This window comes from Schistocerca serialis, chromosome 7 (genome assembly GCF_023864345.2).
Source record: "Schistocerca serialis cubense isolate TAMUIC-IGC-003099 chromosome 7, iqSchSeri2.2, whole genome shotgun sequence".
NCBI classification, from domain to species: domain Eukaryota; kingdom Metazoa; phylum Arthropoda; class Insecta; order Orthoptera; family Acrididae; genus Schistocerca; species Schistocerca serialis.
This window is the reverse complement of record NC_064644.1, coordinates 211,360,855-211,382,585: the sequence shown is the minus strand read 5'-3', so window position 1 is coordinate 211,382,585 and position 21,731 is coordinate 211,360,855. Positions and strand designations below refer to the sequence as shown.

Here is a 21,731-nt window from a genome sequence, read left to right as displayed (position 1 = left end):
ACGTCGCTGGAACACCTTGGGCAGAACCCAGTGATTGGAACCCTTTTCAAATTGTTTCCAGAATATTGTTATCAATTCTCCCAAGAGAAAAATTGAAAATGTGCTTATTTGTGACATAGGATAGCTACAACGATGAACAGACCGTTAAATAGATTTTACAATGAAAGCGGCGACCTATCAATAATATTGAAATCCTTTGGTTGGTTAGGGCATACACATGGTTTTCGTCCTCACGTTCGTCAAATCAGTAAGTTATTCACTGCTGGCCAGTCGAGAATTTGTAAGATGTCTCATTGGACAATTTTATGCGCTTTTCTGGTCGGTAGTCTACATCTTGGGGTCTATGTACCACTGCAACCTTTTCTTTGCGTGCTCCTTGTTTTCTGGAGATTATGAAGGAACTACTCTGCACGAATACTTCTTTAATAGCTCCCTTTGGGCTCTTTTCGCTGAGACTGATTTACAGGGATGTATATGCATTCATCGCAGTGGCCTTTTAGTAAAGGTACCAGTTCTCATTAAATGATCTATTATCTATGGAAAGAGATTAATTTTTTCTTCCAATTTAGTGTTATCAGAACCACGTAAGCCATCAGAACACTAGGTACGTAGCTCTACATAGAAAGCCTGCAATATTTTCGCCTTATGAATAAAGCAGAGAGCTACAGATTGAGGTTTGGGATGACGAGAGATTAGAAAAACGCAGCAACGATCGCTGGCGGCTCATGAGATATGCAAAGATTTTACTTTCTTAGTTGTATTTGGCCTTCGGTCATTACCCGTACAGACACAAAATTTTGTGTACTGTATATTCCATAACTGATTAGAGTACAACGTAATGATACTTTAATGCATAATTTCTGTAAATGCTTCTTAGTACTTAATATTGTAAAATCACGTCACATTCGTGAGGAAGACGATAGAGGCTGTGACAAGCGTTGATTCTTGCTACTTTAGAGGGAAACCAAGAGAAAGATGGTCATCTTCTTCCACTTGTCGGAGCGGGGAGAGAGCCATATGGATTCACTAGAGGTATTTCGTCAATGTTTAAAAATGAGGAGAGTCTTGGTGCACATGAAATTTGTGTTGTTGCTTTTAGTACCAGATGATCTAAATTATTTCAAGTTTAAATGTTCAGTCCTGTCCCTCAGTACAAATGGTTTGCCCGCTTTAGGTTTAGCTGTGATGGCTCCTTTGCGTTTCCACTTCACAATTACTTCACCAACAGTCAACTTGGGAAGCTTTACTGAGCTGAAATATCCCTGACGGATTTATTACTCATGTGACACCAATGACTTATCCATATTCGAAGACACTGGGCTCTCTTGACTGACCCAGTCTGTCTTCTCCACTTACAGTACTACTCGCTTCCTTTTCACTCGTGGTATCTGCTTCTCGTTACATCTAGAGGGCAATTCCGTGTTAGGTAATGTCGATTATGTACACACCGCATCACTTCCAAGACTTTCGTCTGCGTTGGAGTATCATGGCAGAGGTAATACCTAAAGTACCCCAAATGGACCGATGTTCTTATGCGTGACTAATATGTCGTGCAGTGAACTTCTTATACTGCTGAACTTCTGTGGAGCACTCTCGTGCTACCTTTCACGTTCTGAAAAAACTTTGTTTTGTTATAAGTTTCAGAAGAAGGGCTCCAGCCTTGAAGTTAATATAGCGGGGTCTTAATCGCACGTATAGGAGGGTAAGGGATGGAGTGGGTGCCCCTGGCGGCTATGCCGGCCTGTTAACTAGGCGGGCTGCTGGCTGCCGACTACGGGGGCGGCGCGACGCGTCCAATCTGCTAAAGCACCCGCAGCTACGCCCGCCGGACAACTTCCCGCCGGTATTTAGAGCCGGTTCAGCTCGCTCTTTCACTCGGAGGCACAATTTGCCCCCAGGAAGGGGGCGGAGGTTCGATCGATTGCCGCCCCACTCGGCGCGACACTCCGAGGTACCTGTGGCCACGCCGCCCACAGGTACCTCCACATCTGCATCGCTCACACTGCAAATCGCTTTTCGGTCTACCTTGTGTTGATGAGAAGCGCGAACACGCTACGCCATCTGGCGGCCTCAGCAACAGTGGAAGAAATGACCAGCACGCAGTCCTGTCGCGCTTTTTTTTTTCCAAACAGATGCCTCTTGATGACAGTGAGGGTCAGGAAAAGTAGTATTCCAGTAGAGTGCACTCGAACTCGAAACATTGTTCGATAAAACTTACAACTCCGTCCACAGGTCACGGAGGGTCCAGCGCTACGACCGACCGCTATGTCATCCTCTATCACTGGATGCAATATGGAGGGAATGGGGTCAGCACGCCGCTCTCCCAGTCATTGTAGTGTTTAGTGACCTGGAGCCGCTACTGCCAGCTCAAGTACAGAGTGGAGCAAGTAAAAGTGGTACGGATAACAGCGTTCCAGGGTAAAAAAAAATAAAAAAACAACACAAAAGAGGAAAGGAAGTAAATACTAACCTGACTAAAGCAGATGTTGAAAGTGACCACCAATTATCTCTGAGCGCTTTTGGGTCCTATTGCTGAAGGTGGATCGAACTGCCGGAATTGCTGCAGTCTCATCAGAAATGTTCTGCCGCAGATCTGCAGACTATGAGGGTTGTTGTGATAACCCTTGACTTGAGTGCTTCCCATACAAAGATCAGTTGACTGTGTGGCCAGCTAGGGCATCGACCAGACCAGCTAGGGCATCGACCAGTCTGACCTCTGATAACAACTCTGTGAGGCGTGAGAATGGTGTAAATGTGTCCAAGGAACCGACGTGGATCACGTAGCGGGCTTATGCGTGGTGTGCGCTTCACGGAGCCTGGTTATACCCATACTTCACGTCCAGTCGTATTCACTCGTACGGGACACTTTTTCTGCCCTACCCTGTAGTTCCTCAGTTGGCTTCACGAGGCTGAATGCAACCCGTTGCAGTTCTCCAACCAAGGAAAAATCTTTGGAAGTACCACGACTAGAGCCTTAGTTCTCCGCATGGCACTCAGCCGCGCTAACCACTCAGTTACCGACGCGGACGAATACTCCTAACTTCATTAAAAATCACACTGCTTGGTATTAAAATAGCAGCACCATGAAAGCTGCAAGCAACAAGCGATAAATTGCCAAGAATTGTATTACATTTCTGGATATGAAAATAATTGGCACTTGAGTGCAACGTCACAAAGTGCGAACCAGTAACTTCATTTGCGTTCTTTGCGCAATCAGGGAAAAAATTCGCAACACCAAAAAATAATTAACGTGGAGAATCGAAATTTCGGGAATACATTTGTCCATGTAACAATTTTAAGTGATTAATATTGCACTATCATAGCGTAATGAAAGAGCGAGATAAACCATTGGAAATGTAAAATGGTTGTACATTAATAATCGGTGTACCAACCAGAATGTTTAATGGAAGCATGCAACCCTGCAAACGTGTATGCAATATGTTGTGCAGGTGCCGGATGTCAGCTTGTGAGATGGAGTTTCATGTCTGTTGCGCTTGGTCGGCCAGCACATGGACGATTAATGCTGTTTGTCTATGGCACTGGACTTGTCGTCCAATGATATCCCATACATGCTCGATCGGAGACAGACCTGTTGATCGAGCAGGCCAAGGCAACATCTCGACTCTCTGTAGAAAGTAGATCATGTATGATATGGCTACAACAGTGATAAGCGACCCACCGGAATGCTGTTCATCTATGGCAGCACAACAGGTCGAATCACTAGACTGACGTACAAATTTGCAGCCAGAATGCGTGGGATAACCAGGAGAGTGCTCCTGCTGTCATAAAAAATTGCATCCCCGACCATAACGCCAGATTGGATGCAGGCTCACAACTGGCCTCCATCTAACCAACAGATGGCCATCACTGGCACCAAGGTACAAGCAGATTTCATCAGAAAACACAACAGACCTTCAACCTGCCCTCCAACGAGATCCCGCTTGTCACTACCAATGTCGCAGATGGCGGTGGTTTGGGGTCAGAGGGAGGCACGCCACAGGGGTCTGCCTGGGAGATGTCCTCGAAGTTACCGAGTTGTAACAGTTGTGTTACTACGCTACCAACCGCTCCTCAGATTGCTGTTGCAGATGCACTTATGATGCCACGGAGCCATACGCCGAACAAGATGGTCTTCCTTTCGATAGTGCCACGCGGCCGTCAGAAGCGCTGTCTTCTTGCGACCGTACATTCCCGTGACCACCGATGACAGCAATCATGGACAATGGATACATTCCCACCAAGTATTTCTGCAGTATCGCAGTTTCTTGTAGCCCTATTACACGACCTCGTTCACACTCAGTGATGGGTTGATAATGGCGTCTTTGTCACATTAAAGTTTAAAAGTATTCTTGATTAACATCAACTGGCCACCTCCAATCTCAGAGCTACCCGACTATCTCCACCGTCATAGAGTGTATTTAAAGCTAATCTGATTTGCATCCTTGTAGTGGTGCTATTAGTGGCCGACCGCTGTGACCGAGCGGTTCTAGGCTCTTCAGTCCGGGACCGCGCTGATTCGAATCCTGCTTCTGGCATGGAAGTGTGTGATGTCCTTAGTTACGTTTAAGTAGTTCTAAGTCTAGGGGACTGATGACCTCAGATGTTAAGTCCCATAGTGCCTAGAGCCACATGAACCATTTTTGCTATTAGCGCCAGTCTTACGCAACTGAACCCAAAATCTGGCCTGTCAAGAAAGCAGCTTGTCGTTTATTTGTGTTGGCCTACGACAGTCATGAGAATATGGCATTGATGGTTTCAACGGCGTACGCACAGCGCCATACAGGATATCAACGCCCCCACACGCCTAGCGCCAAAGAGGATGGAGCAACTGTTCACCTGCAAGGTGTACTTTTTTTGAGCCAGGAAATGTGCTTGATCCAATCAACACCAGTATCCACGACGACGTCTGGAGCACTATCGAGTGTCATCAAGGCAACCATTCTTTAGGCTTCCCCTTGGAATACTTTTCAGATTTTCGGTCTAGCCATCCCTATTATGAAAGTAGAATATATTTTCGTATTCCTTTCTAGAACGGTAGTATTTCTTTACTGTGTGCTGCAGTCTTCTTCTAAAATTTCAGAAATTACTCTGAAAGAAAAAGGCTTTTCAAAATGTGACGAACTGTTCCAAGGTACAATATCGATGTATTTAGGAATAAATATTCTGCTCAAACTCAAAAGTTTTGCAATAGAAAAAAACCTGTCACTATTGTATTTAAACAGTGAACGCGTACGTGTTACTCGCAATATTTGAAACCGCTGCACAAAGTACAAACTCAATCTCACAACAACAAAAAATGTAGAAAATGCCGGAAACTCCTTACGGAGTTTTCTAGTGCGCATTGGTTCATGTAATTCTAAAATGAGGCACTTTATGGAAGCACCGACCATGGAACAACATGTGCTCCTAGGTACACTACCCTGCAGGTGCAACACTCTCCCCTACCAGCAAGAGGGGCGCCCCTACAGTGGTGCACACAACAAAACTGGACACGCGAGTGGCACCACGTCGATTTTCCAGATTAATCCAGCTTCTGCATACAGCATCACGGATTAATCACCTAGCGTGATGCCACGTCATCTTCCCAGACGAATCCAGCTTCTGTATACAGCGTTACGGGACCATCACCTGGTGTGATGACATGGGGTGCCACTGGATACACAACGCAGTCACTTCCGGCTCGCATAGCCGTTAGGTTGGATAGCAACCGTGTTATATGGATATGGCGATGGATATGCCCTATCTTCGAGGTCTCCATGTCGTTATCCTTTAACAAGATAATGGAAGCACGCCTCTTGGTAAGACGCAAGGGCACGGGAATTATGCTGTCTCTGACAATATTCTCACAAAGGCCACATAAACGACAAAGCACTGAAACATCAACCGTTCAAAAAACACCACTGTGGAACACCTCATTCCTTTGTCGTCACCCAGTATTACCTGAAATGTCTCAACCAAACTGCTTTTCGAAATAAAATGTACTCCCTAACCTGCATAAGTCACAACTCATACCTCATGAAGATTGTGTGAAAATAAAATTCGACTCCGTCGTGCTATGTAAACTCTCTGATGAAATTTTTGCTCTCCAGCATCCTTGATCCCACACAGTCCTCATCGTCCCAAACCACAACGTATTCGGCGCCTGTTGACTCTCATTGTTAAGAACAGGAATGTTGCTGCTGAGACCACAGTAGAATAGATGAACTCAATCTCAGCCCAACCATCCAGCAGATCCATACAGCCTTCCACGTACGAAACGATTCCAGTCCGCATATCCTCAGAATACCCTCCAACTATCGATTACTCACTTACGAAAGACACATTTATTTACCACCATACACGTAATATTCATTCCCTCATATCCCACACCCGACCACACTCTTGGCTTAGTTGCCAAACACACAATCAAAGTTACACCATGAATTGTACAAATTCACCAATTCGTTCCTATTACAAAGCTAAATACATCTTGAATAACTGTTGTTCTTATGCCACACTTCAAATCTGTCCAGTGAAAGCCACCTCTACAAATGTAGTACAAAGCTTCCTCTCACCAAATGCGCATTGAATCTTTCCATCTGTTCTATCGACTCACAAACCCATCCAAACCACTTCTTACGTTCTGTTTTTACCACAGAAGATATAGTCTATTTTGTCACAATTGTCCTCCAAAACATCCACACCTCTGGGTGGTCGCTTGTTGTTGCTACCCACTAATTATCGCCACATACTTTCAGATCCACAGATATTTCACATCTTATCGCCTACAAACTCTAATTTAAGACGACACGAACATTAATTTACGGAGCATCTTCGATCTTTCTGCATCCATTTCTCATCACAATATTCCTCATGTCATATTCTCTCACTATTATCTCCGTATTCACGTGATATTTCCTTCTGGAACCCACAACCCTGCATCAGCACCCAACTTGCATTTTCTTTCAGTCGATCCCGTTTGATCCAGCTGTTTACTCGGCCTTGGTTCTCAAGCTGCAAGTTAACGATCTTGAGTAGAAACAAAGAGTTGCTAATGTCAACTTTCTCTGCAGGTCAATGGCCGTGTCCGGGCATGCTGTCTTCCAGGCCAATGGTAGGAGACCAGTGAAGGGCCGTATTGTGCTAAGGGAGACATTCATCATGACATCCAAGGGATCTACGACAGTAGTGGAAGTCACAATGACGATTATAGACTTCGTGAACATTATTGTGCACGCTAAGAGTGTTAAATGTATGGGAGAGAGTACATTGAGGGCCTCTATGAAGGGGAAGACTTATCTGAAGACGTGACAGAACTAGAAACAGGAGTCGGTAGGAAGAAATGGGGGATCCAGTATTAGAATCAGAATGTAAAAGAGCTTTGGAAGACTTAAGATCTAATAAGTCAGAAGGGATAGATAACATTTCTAAAATCATTGGGGGAAGTGGCAACAATACGATTATTCACGTTGGTATGTTGAATGTATGAATCTGGCGTTATACCGTCAGACTGCCGGAAAACATCATCCGTACAATTCCTAAGACTGCAAGAGTCGACAAGTGTGAGAATTATCGCACAATCAGCTTAAGAGCTGATGCATCCAAGCTGCTGACAAGAATAATATACAGAAGAATGGAAATGAAATTGAGGATGTGGTAGATTCCGATCACTTTGGCTTAAGCAAAGGTAAACGCATCACAAAAAAATGACTCTGAGCACTATGGGACTTAACTTCTGAGGTCATCAGTCCCCTATAACTTAGAACTACTTAAACCTAACTAACCTAAGGACATCACACACACCCTTGCCCGAGGTAGGATTCGAACCTGCAACCGTAGCGGTCACGCGGTTCCAGACTGTAGCGCCTAGAACCGCACGGCCACCCCGGCCGGCTAAACGCATCACAGTTCTGATGTTCCGGTTGATAGTGGAATCGAGACCGAGGAAAAATTAAGGCACATTCATAGGATTTGATGACCTGCTTCCATCTGACTTTCGGAAAAGCATCATCCACACAATTCCGAATTGCGAGAATTATCGCACAATCAGCTTAACAGCTCATGCATCGAAGAATAATATACAGAAGAATGGAAAAGAAAATTGAGAATGCGCTAGGTGACGATCAGTTTGGCTTTAGAAAAAGTAAAGGGACGAGAGAGGCAATTCTGACGTTACGGCTAATAATGGAAGCAAGGCTAAAGAAAACTCAAGACACTTTCATAGGATTTGTCAACCTGGAAAAAGCGTTCGACAATATAAAATGGTGCAAGCTGTTCGAGATTCTGAAAAAAGTAGGGGTAAGCTATAGGGAGAGACGGGTCATATACAATATGTACAACAACCAAGAGGGAATAATAAGAGTGGACGATCAAGAACGAAGTGCTCGTATTAAGAAGGGTGTAAGACAAGGCTGTAGCCTTTCGCCCCTACTCTTCAATCTGTACATCGAGGAAGCAATGACGGGAATAAAAGAAAGGTTCAGGAGTGGAATTAAAATACAAGGTGAAAGGATGTCAATGATACGATTCGCTGATGACATTGCTATCCTGAGTGAAAGTGAAGAAGTATTAAATGATCTGCTGAACGGAATGAACAGTCTAATGGGTACACAGTATGGTTTGAAAGTAAATCGGAGAAAGACGAAGGTAATGAGAAGTAGTAGAAATGAGAACAGCGAGAAACTTAACATCAGGATTGATGGTCACGAAGTCAATGAAGTTAAGGAATTCTGCTACCTAGGCAGTAAAATAACCAATGACGGACGGAGCAAGGAGGACATCAAAAGCAGACTCGCTATGGCAAAAAAGGCATTTCTGGCCAAGAGAAGTCTACTAATATCAAATACCGGCCTTAATTTGAGGAAGAAATTTCTGAGGATGTACGTCTGGAGTACAGCATTGTATAGTAGTGAAACATGGACTGTGGGAAAACCGGAACAGAAGAGAATCGAAGCGTTTGAGATGTGGTGCTATAGACGAATGTTGAAAATTAGGTGGACTGATAAGGTAAGGAATGAGGAGGTTCTACGCAGAATCGGAGAGGAAAGGAATATGTGGAAAACACTGTTAAGGAGAAAGGACAGATGATAGGACATCTGCTAGGACATGAGGGAATGACTTCCATGATACTAGAGGGAGCTGTAGAGGGCAAAAACTGTAGAGGAAGACAGAGATTGGAATACGTCAAGCAAATAATTGAGGACGTAGGTTGCAAATGCTACTCTGAGATGAAGAGGTTAGCACAGGAAAGGAATTCGTGGCGGGCCGCATCAAACCAGTCAGTAGACTGATGACCAAAAAAAAAAAAGACCTGCTAAAAGCGTTCGCAATGTAAAACGTTGCAGGATGTTCGAAATTCTGAGAAAAATAGGGAAAAGTTGTAGGGAAAGACCGGTAATGCACAAAGTCTACAAGAATCAGCAGAAATCAATAAAAATGGAAGATGAAGAACGAAGTTAACGGATTAAAAACTCTGTAAGACAGGGATTTAGTCTTTCGCCCCTACTGTTCAGTCTGTACAACGAAGGAGCAATGACAGAAATAAAATAAAGGCTTCAGAGTGGAATTAAAATTCAAGGTGAAAGAATATAGATATTATGATTCGCTGATGACATTGGCATCCTCAGTGAAAGTGGAGAAGAATTACAGGATGTGTCGAATGGAATGAACAGACTACTGAGTATAGAATATGGACTGAGAATAAATCGAAGAAAGGCGAAAGTAATGAGAAGGAGCAGGAAAGGGAACATCGAAAACTTATCATCAAAACTGGTGGTCACGAAGTATAATGAAGTTAAGGAATTCTGCTACCTAAGCAGCAAAATATCACATGATGGACCGAGTGAGGAAGATATAAAAAGTAGACTGTTTTGAGACATCGTGGAATATTCATTCTTCAGCCTCTATTGTTTCATTAGTTGTGATGGGTGTTGGCGCTATACGTAGCCTTCAAAATGGGGTCTGTAACGGCGGTGCGTTGCAAATGGAGAGTTATCATTGAGTCTCTTTTAACGGAAAACTAGAGCAACGAAGATCTTTATAGGCGCTTGCAGAAAGTCTACGTAGACCTGGCACAAAGCATGGTGAATGGTTGGGCGGGGCGTGTGTCGTCATCTCAAAAGGTCGTGCAAACCTGTCCGATCTCCCGCGTGCCGGCCGGTCACATACACTCACACGAAATGACTCCAACATATTCGTCGCCATGAAAAAGCAAATGAACTTCTTCTCCATGACGACGCTAGGCCTTACTGCATAAATAATCTTCCCATCATCTACGTACTGCTCCCTGCGGAGTGCATTATTCGTTGAGACAAGCAGACGGAAGTCGGAAGGTGCGAGATCCGGGCTGTCGAATGGACGAGAAAAACAGTTCAATGAAGTTTTTGTGATCTCCTCTCGGGTGCGCAGATTCGTGTGACGTCGATCAGCAGAGTGCAACCATGCTGGCATGCAGGCCCTCCGAGTAAGGTGGCGTGAGACTGCCGAATTGAACGGAGATTATGTTGAAAAATAGGGTTTTGTAGCAAGAAGAGCGGGAAATAATATGATGTATTGGAATCCTGAATTATATCAACCTACTGCCAGAAAAAAGTTAATTGCATTGCTTATTGAACATCCCGTATCAGTCCGCAAATTTGAAGTTGACATCGGCCGTGAAAGCGTCCACTGCATGACGTGGTCTTGACTAGTGCATGTACGCGTGATCTCCGGGATCTATAATGTGTATGTGTGTGACTGTATCCTTGCGAGACTCCCGAGTTCGTGTTTACCTTCCTTGGTAATAGCCATATGCCGAAGTGAAGCACAACGGTCGGGCTCGCTAGGTCATCCGTTTGCTGGAGGAAGTGCGGAGAGATTCTCCGCTCTTGGGGTAGATGTGCTACTTCGTTATGCCACACCCTGTGGTGGACGCCCGACAATCTTCTACTCTGGGCCTTTATTGCTGTTCCCGCAGTCCAGAACTGGCTGGTAACTACGAGAAGCGCCTAAGCAAGGAAGTAGGTTCAAGTGCATCAACATTGGCACACGACGGCGATGGCTATGAAATCGTTATCCTACGTCGGTCACAGAGGAAAATTATTTTGGTGAGAACTTCATGCTAAACATCCTCCTGTAGAATCTCACCGCAGATTGGGATTGAAATTGTTGCTGTTAGCTATGTCGGACATTTTGTGTTTATATTCACCAGTGCCATTTATTCTGAGTGGTAACAAGTATGATGTTCCTCTGAGCCGCAAGACAACTCTGAGTATTGTTTCCCTCCATTATTTTCTCAACTGTAGAGTGCTATTTTAGTATAACTATTGTTTGTTGTTTTTGGAAGATATGTTGATTTCGGGCGTGTCAAAGCAAAATATACTTTACAGCATTTAACTGTAAGACTTTTCTTTTACAAGCTGCTGTAATTTTAAATGATTCAAAGTTTTAGCCAAACACTCATTTGTGCCAGTAGTCGCATGACAAAATCAGATGTCGGAGATTGTTGTTAAATCGAACAAACGCGCAACAAAAAAACACTGTATTCATTTGATCTGTGGACTATAAAGACGCCAATGACGTTAAAAATGACCTTAACGGATGTAATATATCCCAGAAGGGGCAAAATCAAATGGTCAGGACTGCTAACAGTTGCGTCATTGTTGCAGAAGACGAAGAGGACGGCAAGAAGTTACAATGGGTTAAACAGATAAGAGATGAGGTGCGTGACTCCGGAAAAGCACAAATCTTTAGTCATTGCACATAAGGCTCCAACAGACATCGATAATGAAGGCCTTTTAGGTGAGATTTATGAACTGAATCTTGCAAAATATCTCATAAAAAGTTAATTCAGTGGTGGGATTAGGGTCAAAAAGCCAAGAACTCAGTACATCATGTGTTAGAGGTTTCGCCCAGAATCTGGAGCATAGTGCTTGCCAGAGCCAACGTCTCTTTTACCTTCAGGGCATTGAATGTCTAGAAATGTCACGCAGTGTCCAAATGTCTTAAACATTGTGACCCAGGGCACTCAACTAAATAATGTACAAGGGACCAGGTCTGGGCCCACTGTGGCGTAGCAGGGCACCTAAAGAACGACTGTCCAAAGAGAAAAGGAAAACGTGGGAGCATTCCTAGCTCATACAGCCGCATGGCTTGTTATGGAGTAGGAAAGGAATGTGCAACGTATGTGTTACTGCTTGACCGAGAAATTCACAGAACCGACTACGGCCATAGCTAATAAATGAAATTTCGTGGGCAGCACCGTGTGATATGCAACTCTTATTTACAAGTGAAAGTAAGTCTCTCGGTGTTTGTAGTATCTGTGAGTGTGCTGCCCGTGTGCAGAATGGGGAAGGCGCGTGATGTGTCTGGGTTTGACCGAGGGTAGATTGTGACAGCCCGCAGGCTGCAGGACTTTTCGACGTATGTCGAGTGGTCGAGGAGTGCTGTGATGGGTGTCTTCAACACGTGGAGAAACCAAGGTGAAACCACGTCCAAACGTAGTGGAGTTACAGATGTCGGTCATCATAGGCTGGGGAGAGTAGTAAGACAGGACAGGCGGTAAACTGTGGCGGAATTAACTGACCTAAAGTCAGAGTATAATTGTGTCTGAATACACAATGCACCAAACACTCCGAACGATGGGCCTCCGCAGTCGATGAACCACGTTCGTGCCCATTTAAACACCACGACGTCGGCAACTACGACTGATACGGGCACGCACCATCGGCGCTGGACGCTGGCATAGCGGCAGAGGGCTGCTTGGTCTGACGAATCCTGATACCTTCTCCACCGTGGGCGCGAATCCGTCACCTTCCACGGGAACAGTTACCTTCTTCGTCAGGCCCATGGGACGTCGCGAATCCGTCGTCTTGCAGGAGAACGGTTCCTTTACAGTACTGAGCGACGGAGACAAGCTGGCGGCGGCTCCGTTATGCTCTAGGTGACATTCATGTGGGCATCCATGTTTCCAATTGAGCTCTTGCAAGGCAAGGAGTATAGTACTCGTACATTGGTTGTAGACCAGGCACTCCCCTTCATGACCATCATGTTTCCCGATGGCAGTGACATTTTTCGACAAGATAACGCACAATGTCACAAGGCCAGGAGTGTGATGGAGTGGTTCGAAGAACACAGTGGCGAGTTCCACTTGATGTGCTGCCCCAAAATTGCAAAATCTGAACCCGATCGAACACATTTGGGATGTAGTTGAACGTAGCGTCACAGCTCATTGCCCCCATTCCCTGAGTTTGAGGGAAATGAGTAGTAACTTGTGTGTGCAGACGTGGTGCCAACTCCCTTCAGCGACCTACCAAAGCCTCATGGCTTCCATACCACGAATCGTAGTCGCTGTTATCCGTGCCAAAGGTGGACATACCAGCTTTTAGGTAGGTGGTCGTGATGTCAGGGTTAATCTGTGTATATCATCCACAGATGGACGCAAGTTGTCTAGAAATAGCGCAGCTAAACTGAATAAGAAGTCAGGACGTCATGCATGAGATTCGCAACTTAGCTGAGGAAATGAAATTCGATATTCTGTGATTACTGGAACCATACAGGACAAGTAGAAAAATCCCTCGATTCTTGGTCGCAGCTCGCAGCTCAGGTCATCACACACGGTCAAAAGCCGATGACTGCCATTGTATTACTCAACAAAAAAATCTCAGCTGTAAAAATAGGACAATAAAATTTGGAAGAAACGAACAGAAATGGAAATCCACCCACATATTAAGGGAGGGCTAATGTAAAGTCCAATATAGACAACACGTTAACTAGCGACATGTTGTTAGGAAAATCAGCACCTGGAAAGCTGAAAAAGGCCTCACCACGAATTAGCACAATGTTATAATTTTCACAGTTGGTTCCTGCAAAAACGGACTCAATAATGATGACGCATTAAATACGTTAGAAACACGTTACAACATGAGGAAAGCCGACTGGAACCATCTGAGGAGCATTTTCCGCTGTCAGGACTCGGTGGAAGTAGACGACAACGCAGATACAAAAGCCCAACAACTCGTCATTGCAGTCCGAGACACCATGAAAGGTGCAATATCAGTCGTAAGACAAACGGGATAGAGTCGACAAGTACATGGACTGAGGGTCTCCAAACACTCAGGAGACAGAAGGGCAAGAAGACTCTACCAGAAGGGCCACACTGTGGGAGAGAGAGCTCGCACTCTGGGCAGATACAGACACCTTAAGCAGAAATTTAAAGAAAGTCTGCGGCACGCAAGCAAAAACAGAGAACTGGAACCGATTCGTGGCACAGAACCTACATCTTGATCCGTGGGGTACACCATAAAACATCGTCTGTTGAAAGATAAAATCCCTAACAATGTTATCAACTTTGAAACGAGCAGACGGCAGCAAGTTAGAAAACTGGCGGCATTTCGCACAGTTACTAATGAACACTCTCTTTCCAGGCTATACTGCAGAGGACGAATTTGATGAACGCAGAGAAATGCGGAACAAAACTGAGGAAGCATACTGTGGAGATGGGACAGTTTATCCATTTTCGGAAGAGGAAGTCATAAAAAAATACTGAAAGTGAAAAGGAACAAATAACCTGGCCCTGACGGCATCCTTGCTGAAGTTCCACAAGCCCTTAATTTTCTCATAACCTTATATTTATGCCAACTCTACTACGGGTGTTTATTGCAGGGAAGAATATCAGATACACGGAAGAAATAAAATGTGATAATCTTGGAAAAGTGTGAAGACAAGGATCCCGTACCTCCAAAGTCCTACAGACCGAGTTGCCTTCTCTATATCATAGTGATGGTTCTCGAGAAGCTGCTATGCGTTATACTACAGGAGGAAAGATTTCTTCAGGGAACGAATTCGCAATAGTATGGTTTCAGAAGCTGGACGTCAACAGCAGACGCTGTAAATGAGACGATAAGAATTGTGCAAAACGGTTCACATAAATACGCTGTAGACATAACGACGGACATTGCTTATGGTGACCATCAGATTTTGACCGCCTAAGGAACGTGGACTACACACGAACGTTAAAAAACTGCTTTAAGGACTATTGTGAAAACAGAGAAGCAAAACTGTAGTGCTCAGGAGAGGCCCTAATAAAAGAAATTTCAAAAGGTTGCTCACAGGAATCCTTAAACGGCCATCTTTTCTGGAATCTAGTACTCGAACCGGTATTATTGAAAGCTGCAGGATAATGAAGAGGTCTTAGGAGTGGTAGTATATGCCGATCACCTGATGAAGCAAGCTGGAAGATGAATGTAACACAGACCTTCAACAAATACATAGGTGGTGTCACACAGTCAAAGCGTCTGTTGTTGATAAAAGGGAATCTTTTGAAAGACCTTGTCATGAAATTAAGCTACAGGCCCATAAAGAGGAAGTCCCTCGCCAGATACTTAGGCGTCTTCTTGGACGAACGACAAAACTATGGTGCACATGTCGAAGAAATGAGCAAGAGAACAATCATCAAGATGAATAAAATTATTAATCTAGCCATTTACGGTTATAAGCTGCCAATTGAGATAGTAAGAACGTGTCATAATGCCATCTTAATTGCGATCATGGGATACCGTGCGAGTGCTTGAGGCCACAGATGATTAACAGGATCCCCGTGGAATACATCTCCGGTTGACGGAAGCTTTTGGCACTGTGCAGTTGAGGCGCTGCAAGTAATACTTGGAATGTGTACTCTCTATCTCTAGATAAGGAAAAAAGCGGCGATGTGCTGGCTGAAGAAAGAACAATATCATGAAGTGCTGAATTAAATAAGAATAAGGACCAAAAGCAAGCAGCAGGTTCAAAATCTGATCCTCCGCCTATGGCAGAACCAATGGGAGGAGATCTAAACAGCGAGGCGCACCTACGGATTTCTGCCGAATATAAAACACAGACTGGGAATGAAGCACCTGAATTCCGCAAAACGCCTGACACACTTCTTGACAAGTCGTGGGCCCTACGCTGTCTACTGGTATCGAATTGATAGAAGACAAGCGTCGGAGTGTGTCTATGGTGAAGAAGTTACACCAAAACTGGGGATGTCCGCTGTACGCCTCTGTTACTGGTAGTGATAGGCAGTAACTCGATTGTAACGGAAAACTCGATGTCTTGGAGATACTGTATTGCGAAACTGAATTCAAGAAAGGCTTGTGTACCGCTTTGTCTTATCAACCAACTCCCGTCTACTGCACTACGAGAGATTGTGACAAAAGATAGAGAAGCAACGCAATCCAGGAACCTGAGATCAAGAACTACAAAAACTTTATACGCGGCCACCGTAACAACGGCAGAGAGCAACACAACCGTGGGCCTTGTCTCGGCACCCAAGGACCCAGAACAACGGTCACGTGGGCTGGTGTGTGACTGCGCCCGTTACCGACGACAACGACGGTCTCTTGCAACAGAGAAATCCTTCCCTGCAACTAGGGAGCCAACAAATAACGGAAGAAGCAGCTGCAACCACAACGTCTTTCATGTGCCCAAGGTACCGGCAGCGCATGTATATGGACTAGGGAGCGATGGAGTGCATTGTGACATTGTGGAATGTGAAAGACAAAAACTGATTATAACAGTAGTAGACATAGATGTGATAGTAGGTGTAGCTTTTATTCATAGTAGAAATAGTTATATATACTATGAATAGTAGCAGTAGTAATGATGATGCAAGGTAATATTGTGTAAGACAAAATTAAGTATTAATGTATAATGCATGATTTGTGTAAGAATCAGTACAGCCTGTATTAAAATTGTAGGCAACAATGAAATGGAATAAGTAAATAAATAAAAATAAATAAATATAGCCAAGTTTGTTTGTGTATCTCCTGTGATTTTGGTGGCCGGATCTGATATATGTTTAAATTGGTGTCTTAATTATCTAAATATTGTTTTTAATTCTCTTGCTTTCTGTCTGTTATAGTAGTCCGTCAGTAGTCATCTTGTCCATTTGATATTATCATTCCAAGGTTCCAGTCGGCTGGTTATGCCGACGCCAGTGAACCGGAAGTATACTTAATTTATTGTTTTGAAAAAATACTGATTATTTATACATCTGGTTGGTTACTTTATTGTTTTTCATGTTTAATAATCTCATTGCTATTTGAGGTAAAGGCAGTTGATTTAGCTATTTGTACTTGTTATTAATTAATTTAGGAATATTTCTTTTTTAATACCGAATTGAGAATTATATATATATATATATATATATATATATATATATATATATATATATATATGTATATATATATATACGTGTGTGTGTGTGTGTGTGTGTGTGTGTGTGTGTGTGTGTGTGAGAGAGAGAGAGATTTAGTAGAAGAATAAGTTAGTAAAAATTTTCTGCTAATATCTTAAAATTATCCCTTGTACCTTACCTCTTCCTAACACTCACCCACTACCCTTTATCAGTGACAGTAGAGTTCAAATAAGCGGCCCACCAGGAAAGGCCCAAAGTTATCAAGCCTGTTTTCTTTTCTTTTATTTCCGTAACAGCCGCAGCACCACTTAAACGTGGGGGACCACTATTAGTCCCTGGAATGTTTTTAACTCCCTGGATGACGTAAGCAGCACGACAGTGCCCCCCGCCCTCGACCGCAGCCGAACAGGGTGTCTACTGAGTTGCAGCAACTACTCACGACCAGGACCAGCCACACCACCTTTGATTCCCCAAGGACTTCAAGTCTGCTTCCAGCCCCACACAAGATCCACTGCTAATCTATTTCGACTACAACTGAAGCTGAGGTTCATGCCTAAACGTATTTTTCGATAAGAACATTGCTCGCTAAACTCAAGGCTAAAAGTTGCAGTCGCTTCCTGGCGAACAATTTTAATCTGTGAGGTATTTCAAGAAATCAGCGCAAACTCCGCTGCACAATGGCATATTCTTTATGAATATACCTGTGTCAGTTACAATTCTTCAAGGCCTATTGTGTAGTGGGCGGTGTTTCTTAAGAAATTTCCTGAACTTGTCTATAAAACTGTAGGATGACTCTACCATCTCTAATCGGTCAGTTAGGTACCCAATTCTCTAGAGGCTCGTTGACTCTTCGTATCAGCTTACATCAATTTCTTGATTTCTTCACTGCCTGAATCAAATAATTCTATTTCTTGTCTGGTAAAGTAGATAACCTCATATACATCTGTTTTACTGAACCTGTGAATTTTTCTGCTTGCTTTTCCAGCCCTTCATAAAGTGGTGCCCATTATTGCTACAACTCTACCGCGATCACTGATTCGAGACTCTGTGTGAACACCCTCAAACTGCTCTGGTCTCTTTGTTGTCAATAAGTCCAATATATTTCCGTCATGGATAGCGGGTCGACCTATCTGCTCTAGGCACTTTTCAGAGAACGTTTTTATGCGACTTTCAATGAAGTTTTCTCTCGTCTCCTACTTAGGAACTAGTAATTCTCTCAATCAATTATGGGATTCGAATGAATCTTTCTCGTCTGTGCGCTGACCCGAAGCTGAACCTCGCATGTCCTTCCTTTCAAACTTCATAGAAGTTCTGCATACTTCGCAGGACTAGGCCTCCTGGAGGAAAGAAACTGTGGACATTTGGCATACAGTTTTAATCTGCAAGTAGGTTTCAAAGCAGTGCAAAAAATACGACTGCAGAGTTCTTTCTGGTAACAATCCACTAGGTTGTGGCTAAGCTGATTTTCAGCAGTATAACTGTCCGTGTCTCGGAGCCAGAACCGTGCTACGGTGGTTTGAGAAGCATTGTAGTGAGTTCTTGGCGACCAAATTCGCCTGCTGTGCATCCAATGGAACCCAGTGGGTAATCAGTTTATTTATTTACTTCCCCTCTTGCTATAATGTTTTTGATAATCACGTACCTTGCCTTACTTGTATGAACTGTTTTTTTTTTCTCTTTCTAAATTAACTGACATGCCGTTTACCATGAATCAGTCACTAATACTTCTGAATATTTCATTTATTGCCGATACTGTTGTTGCAGCTGTCTTAGTCATGACCATGATGCTTGCTTCAACAGGAAAGAGCACTATTTTTGCTTTATCAGTCTTAGATGGAAGAGCATTCATATAGACAAGAACAGGAGTGATCTTAGAATTCTACCCTGTGGAAAGGCAGTAGTTATTTATCCCCACTCAGAAAAACATTTATCATGAGAGCTGCATAAGCTAAGTAACATGATCTTTTGCTTGATATTATTTAAATTTGAAGTGATTCATTTTCTAGTAGTCTCCTTAGGTTTGCTGCCGGATCCTAAAATCAACCATAAACATTCATTTATAGAAAATCATTTCTGTTTGCCATCTGCTGTGTGTGTTTTATTTATTCTTGAACGATTTCGGTTATTTCAACAGCAAGAGAAATACATCATCTATTGGTTTAAAAATACATGTTTCTCATAAAAAAAAAACAATTTTGTATAGCCAATGCAGCAATGAATAGACATGGAATGCGACGTAACCAATTTTGACAATATCTTGCAAAACATAGGTAAATCGCACATGCACTTCTGACGGATAAAAGGCGACTTACTTAAGTTTTCAACACAATGTCAAAATCAAGTTAGGTTGCATTCCACTTTTCGTCATTGTTACATTGGGTATACTAAAGTCTCTTCTATGAGGAATAAGCATTTGTAAATCAACAACATACAAATTTCCTTGCAGTTGATGATGGTTGAAATAACCAAAAACGGTCAAGAATAAATATAATAAATACAGGTGATAGAAAATGAAACCGTTTTCCTATAAATATCTCACAGTTGTGGTTAGTTAACGACACAAATTTCTAATTATGTTAACTTCAAGTTTCTTTAAAATAATGTTGTCATTTCCACAATAAAATGTCTCAGAGGCACCACCAAAAATTCCGGTAGGTGAAATCTTCCTGTTCCAGAAATGCGGACCGTGCACATTAAGTTATGTGTCATAGAGGACACTCACCTGCTTCATGATTGATGAACTCGGATCGACCAATACGTGGGTGCGGGAAGAGGCTCGAGGTCTTTTTCAACTTGGATATTCCCTTATCGCCTGGAACACAAGAAAGCACTTGATCACTGGTACATACTGTCGTGCTCACACCCCAACTAATCTGATTCGTCACAATGCACATGGTACGTTAAAATGGTTTCATTTGGCATGTCATCCCCAGGAAATAAGAGGAGTAGCCAAAAGACCAAGAAGTCAGTGATTCAACAGATGAAAGGTTACGCTGATATTTCAGTGAACACTTTGAGCTACTTAGTTAAAAATCATGTTGAAGCAGGCTGGAAAGCACATACAAAAATACACACGTGATATTAAGCGCGTGCTCGCACATACACACACAGACACACACACACAGACACACACACACACACACACACACACACACACACACACACACACACACACTTTCGAATGCACAGTTTGGTAATCATCTGTATCAGCATAAATAATTTTTTTCAACGTAAATATGTACCAAAATGAGATTACACATTGAAAAAACCAAATTGCAGAAATATATGCAGGTCTTACTATTTCGCACAGAAAAAAATTGCGCGCGTACGCTCAGAGGCGTTGAAAATCTCTCACCTCCTTCCAGTAACACTAACATTCTGATACAAAGTGAACCAGTACTCCACCGACAAACGTTCAGAGATTGTTCAAGGATATCTTCTTGAGTTAATGATCCTTTTCCTTCGAGGGGGACCACAGTCACATAGAAATTTTTGAAAGAAATTTCCACCATTTGACTGTTAACTGTTCATTTATTTTACACAGTCACGATTTCGGATTTCTCAAGTGCATGCTGATATGATTTTCGAAGATGACTTGTAACAGACAGGTAAGACATATTTCAACGTTTCAACATGCACTTGAGAATGGCTACAAAGCCGCCATCTTGACTCTGTAAAATAAATTAACGATTAATAGTCAAACAGCGGCAATTTCTTTCAGAAAAAAACACCGTAAGTATTTTGGTATCAGGGACCCACTCTCTCCGGAGGCTTGCTACAGTGTAATAATGTAATTATGATTTATTTCAGGACCTACGTTACGGAATGAAGAACTGTAGGACGCCGCTTGACAGGTTAGCAGTACACAGCACAAAGGAAGCAGCTACTCGTACAGCAGAGTACTTGTGGAGTGCAGAAGGGGGTTTTGCTGGATAGGCAGAGAGTGAAGTCAAGCCACGTTCTGAATAAAGGCGCTTGGACTGTCAAAATGTTATCAGTAAACTGTCGAAACATTCGTTATAAATTTGCTGAATTTGCTGCTCTCCAGGAAAGTTGTCACGCTCAAATTACTCTCGGAATTGAGAACTCGATAAAACCCGAAGTAGAAAGCTCTGAAATATTTAGCTAGGCTTGGAACAAGCATCGAACAGTTGGATTAGATGCCATAAGAAGAGAGAGTGTTGACTGCAGTCGGCAAAAGAATTGTGTGTATCGAGGTCGAAATTGAATCTGACTGTGAAGTTATCTGGAAGCGTTTAACAGAACTGGTGAAATCAAGTTAATTGTTGTATGTTTTCACCTAGCACCTGATTCCACTGCGACAGTTTTATAACTAATGGAAGAAAGCAGAACGGAAATACCAAAATCATGCAATATTAGCTTGAGGGGACTTTAGTACAGCGAATATACAGGGTGTTACAAAAAGGTACGGCCAAACTTTCAGGAAACATTACTCGCACGCAAAGAAAGAAAATATGTTATGTGGACATGTGTCCGGAAACGCTTACTTTCCATGTAAGAGCTCATTTTATTACTTCTCTTCAAATCACATTAATCATGGAATGGAAACACACAGCAACAGAACGTACCAGCGTGACTT

General features: G+C 43.1%; 1 protein-coding gene across 1 annotated transcript in view; it reads right to left on the bottom strand.

Annotated features, from left to right (window-relative positions):
- Window positions 1-21,731, bottom strand: part of LOC126412982 (uncharacterized) — a 150,280-nt gene that overhangs the window by 85,337 nt on the left and 43,212 nt on the right. The window contains exon 2 of the mRNA XM_050082874.1: window positions 19,854-19,943. Within this exon, the coding sequence (XP_049938831.1) occupies window positions 19,854-19,943 (90 nt within the window). The remainder of the gene's footprint in view (window positions 1-19,853; window positions 19,944-21,731) is intronic.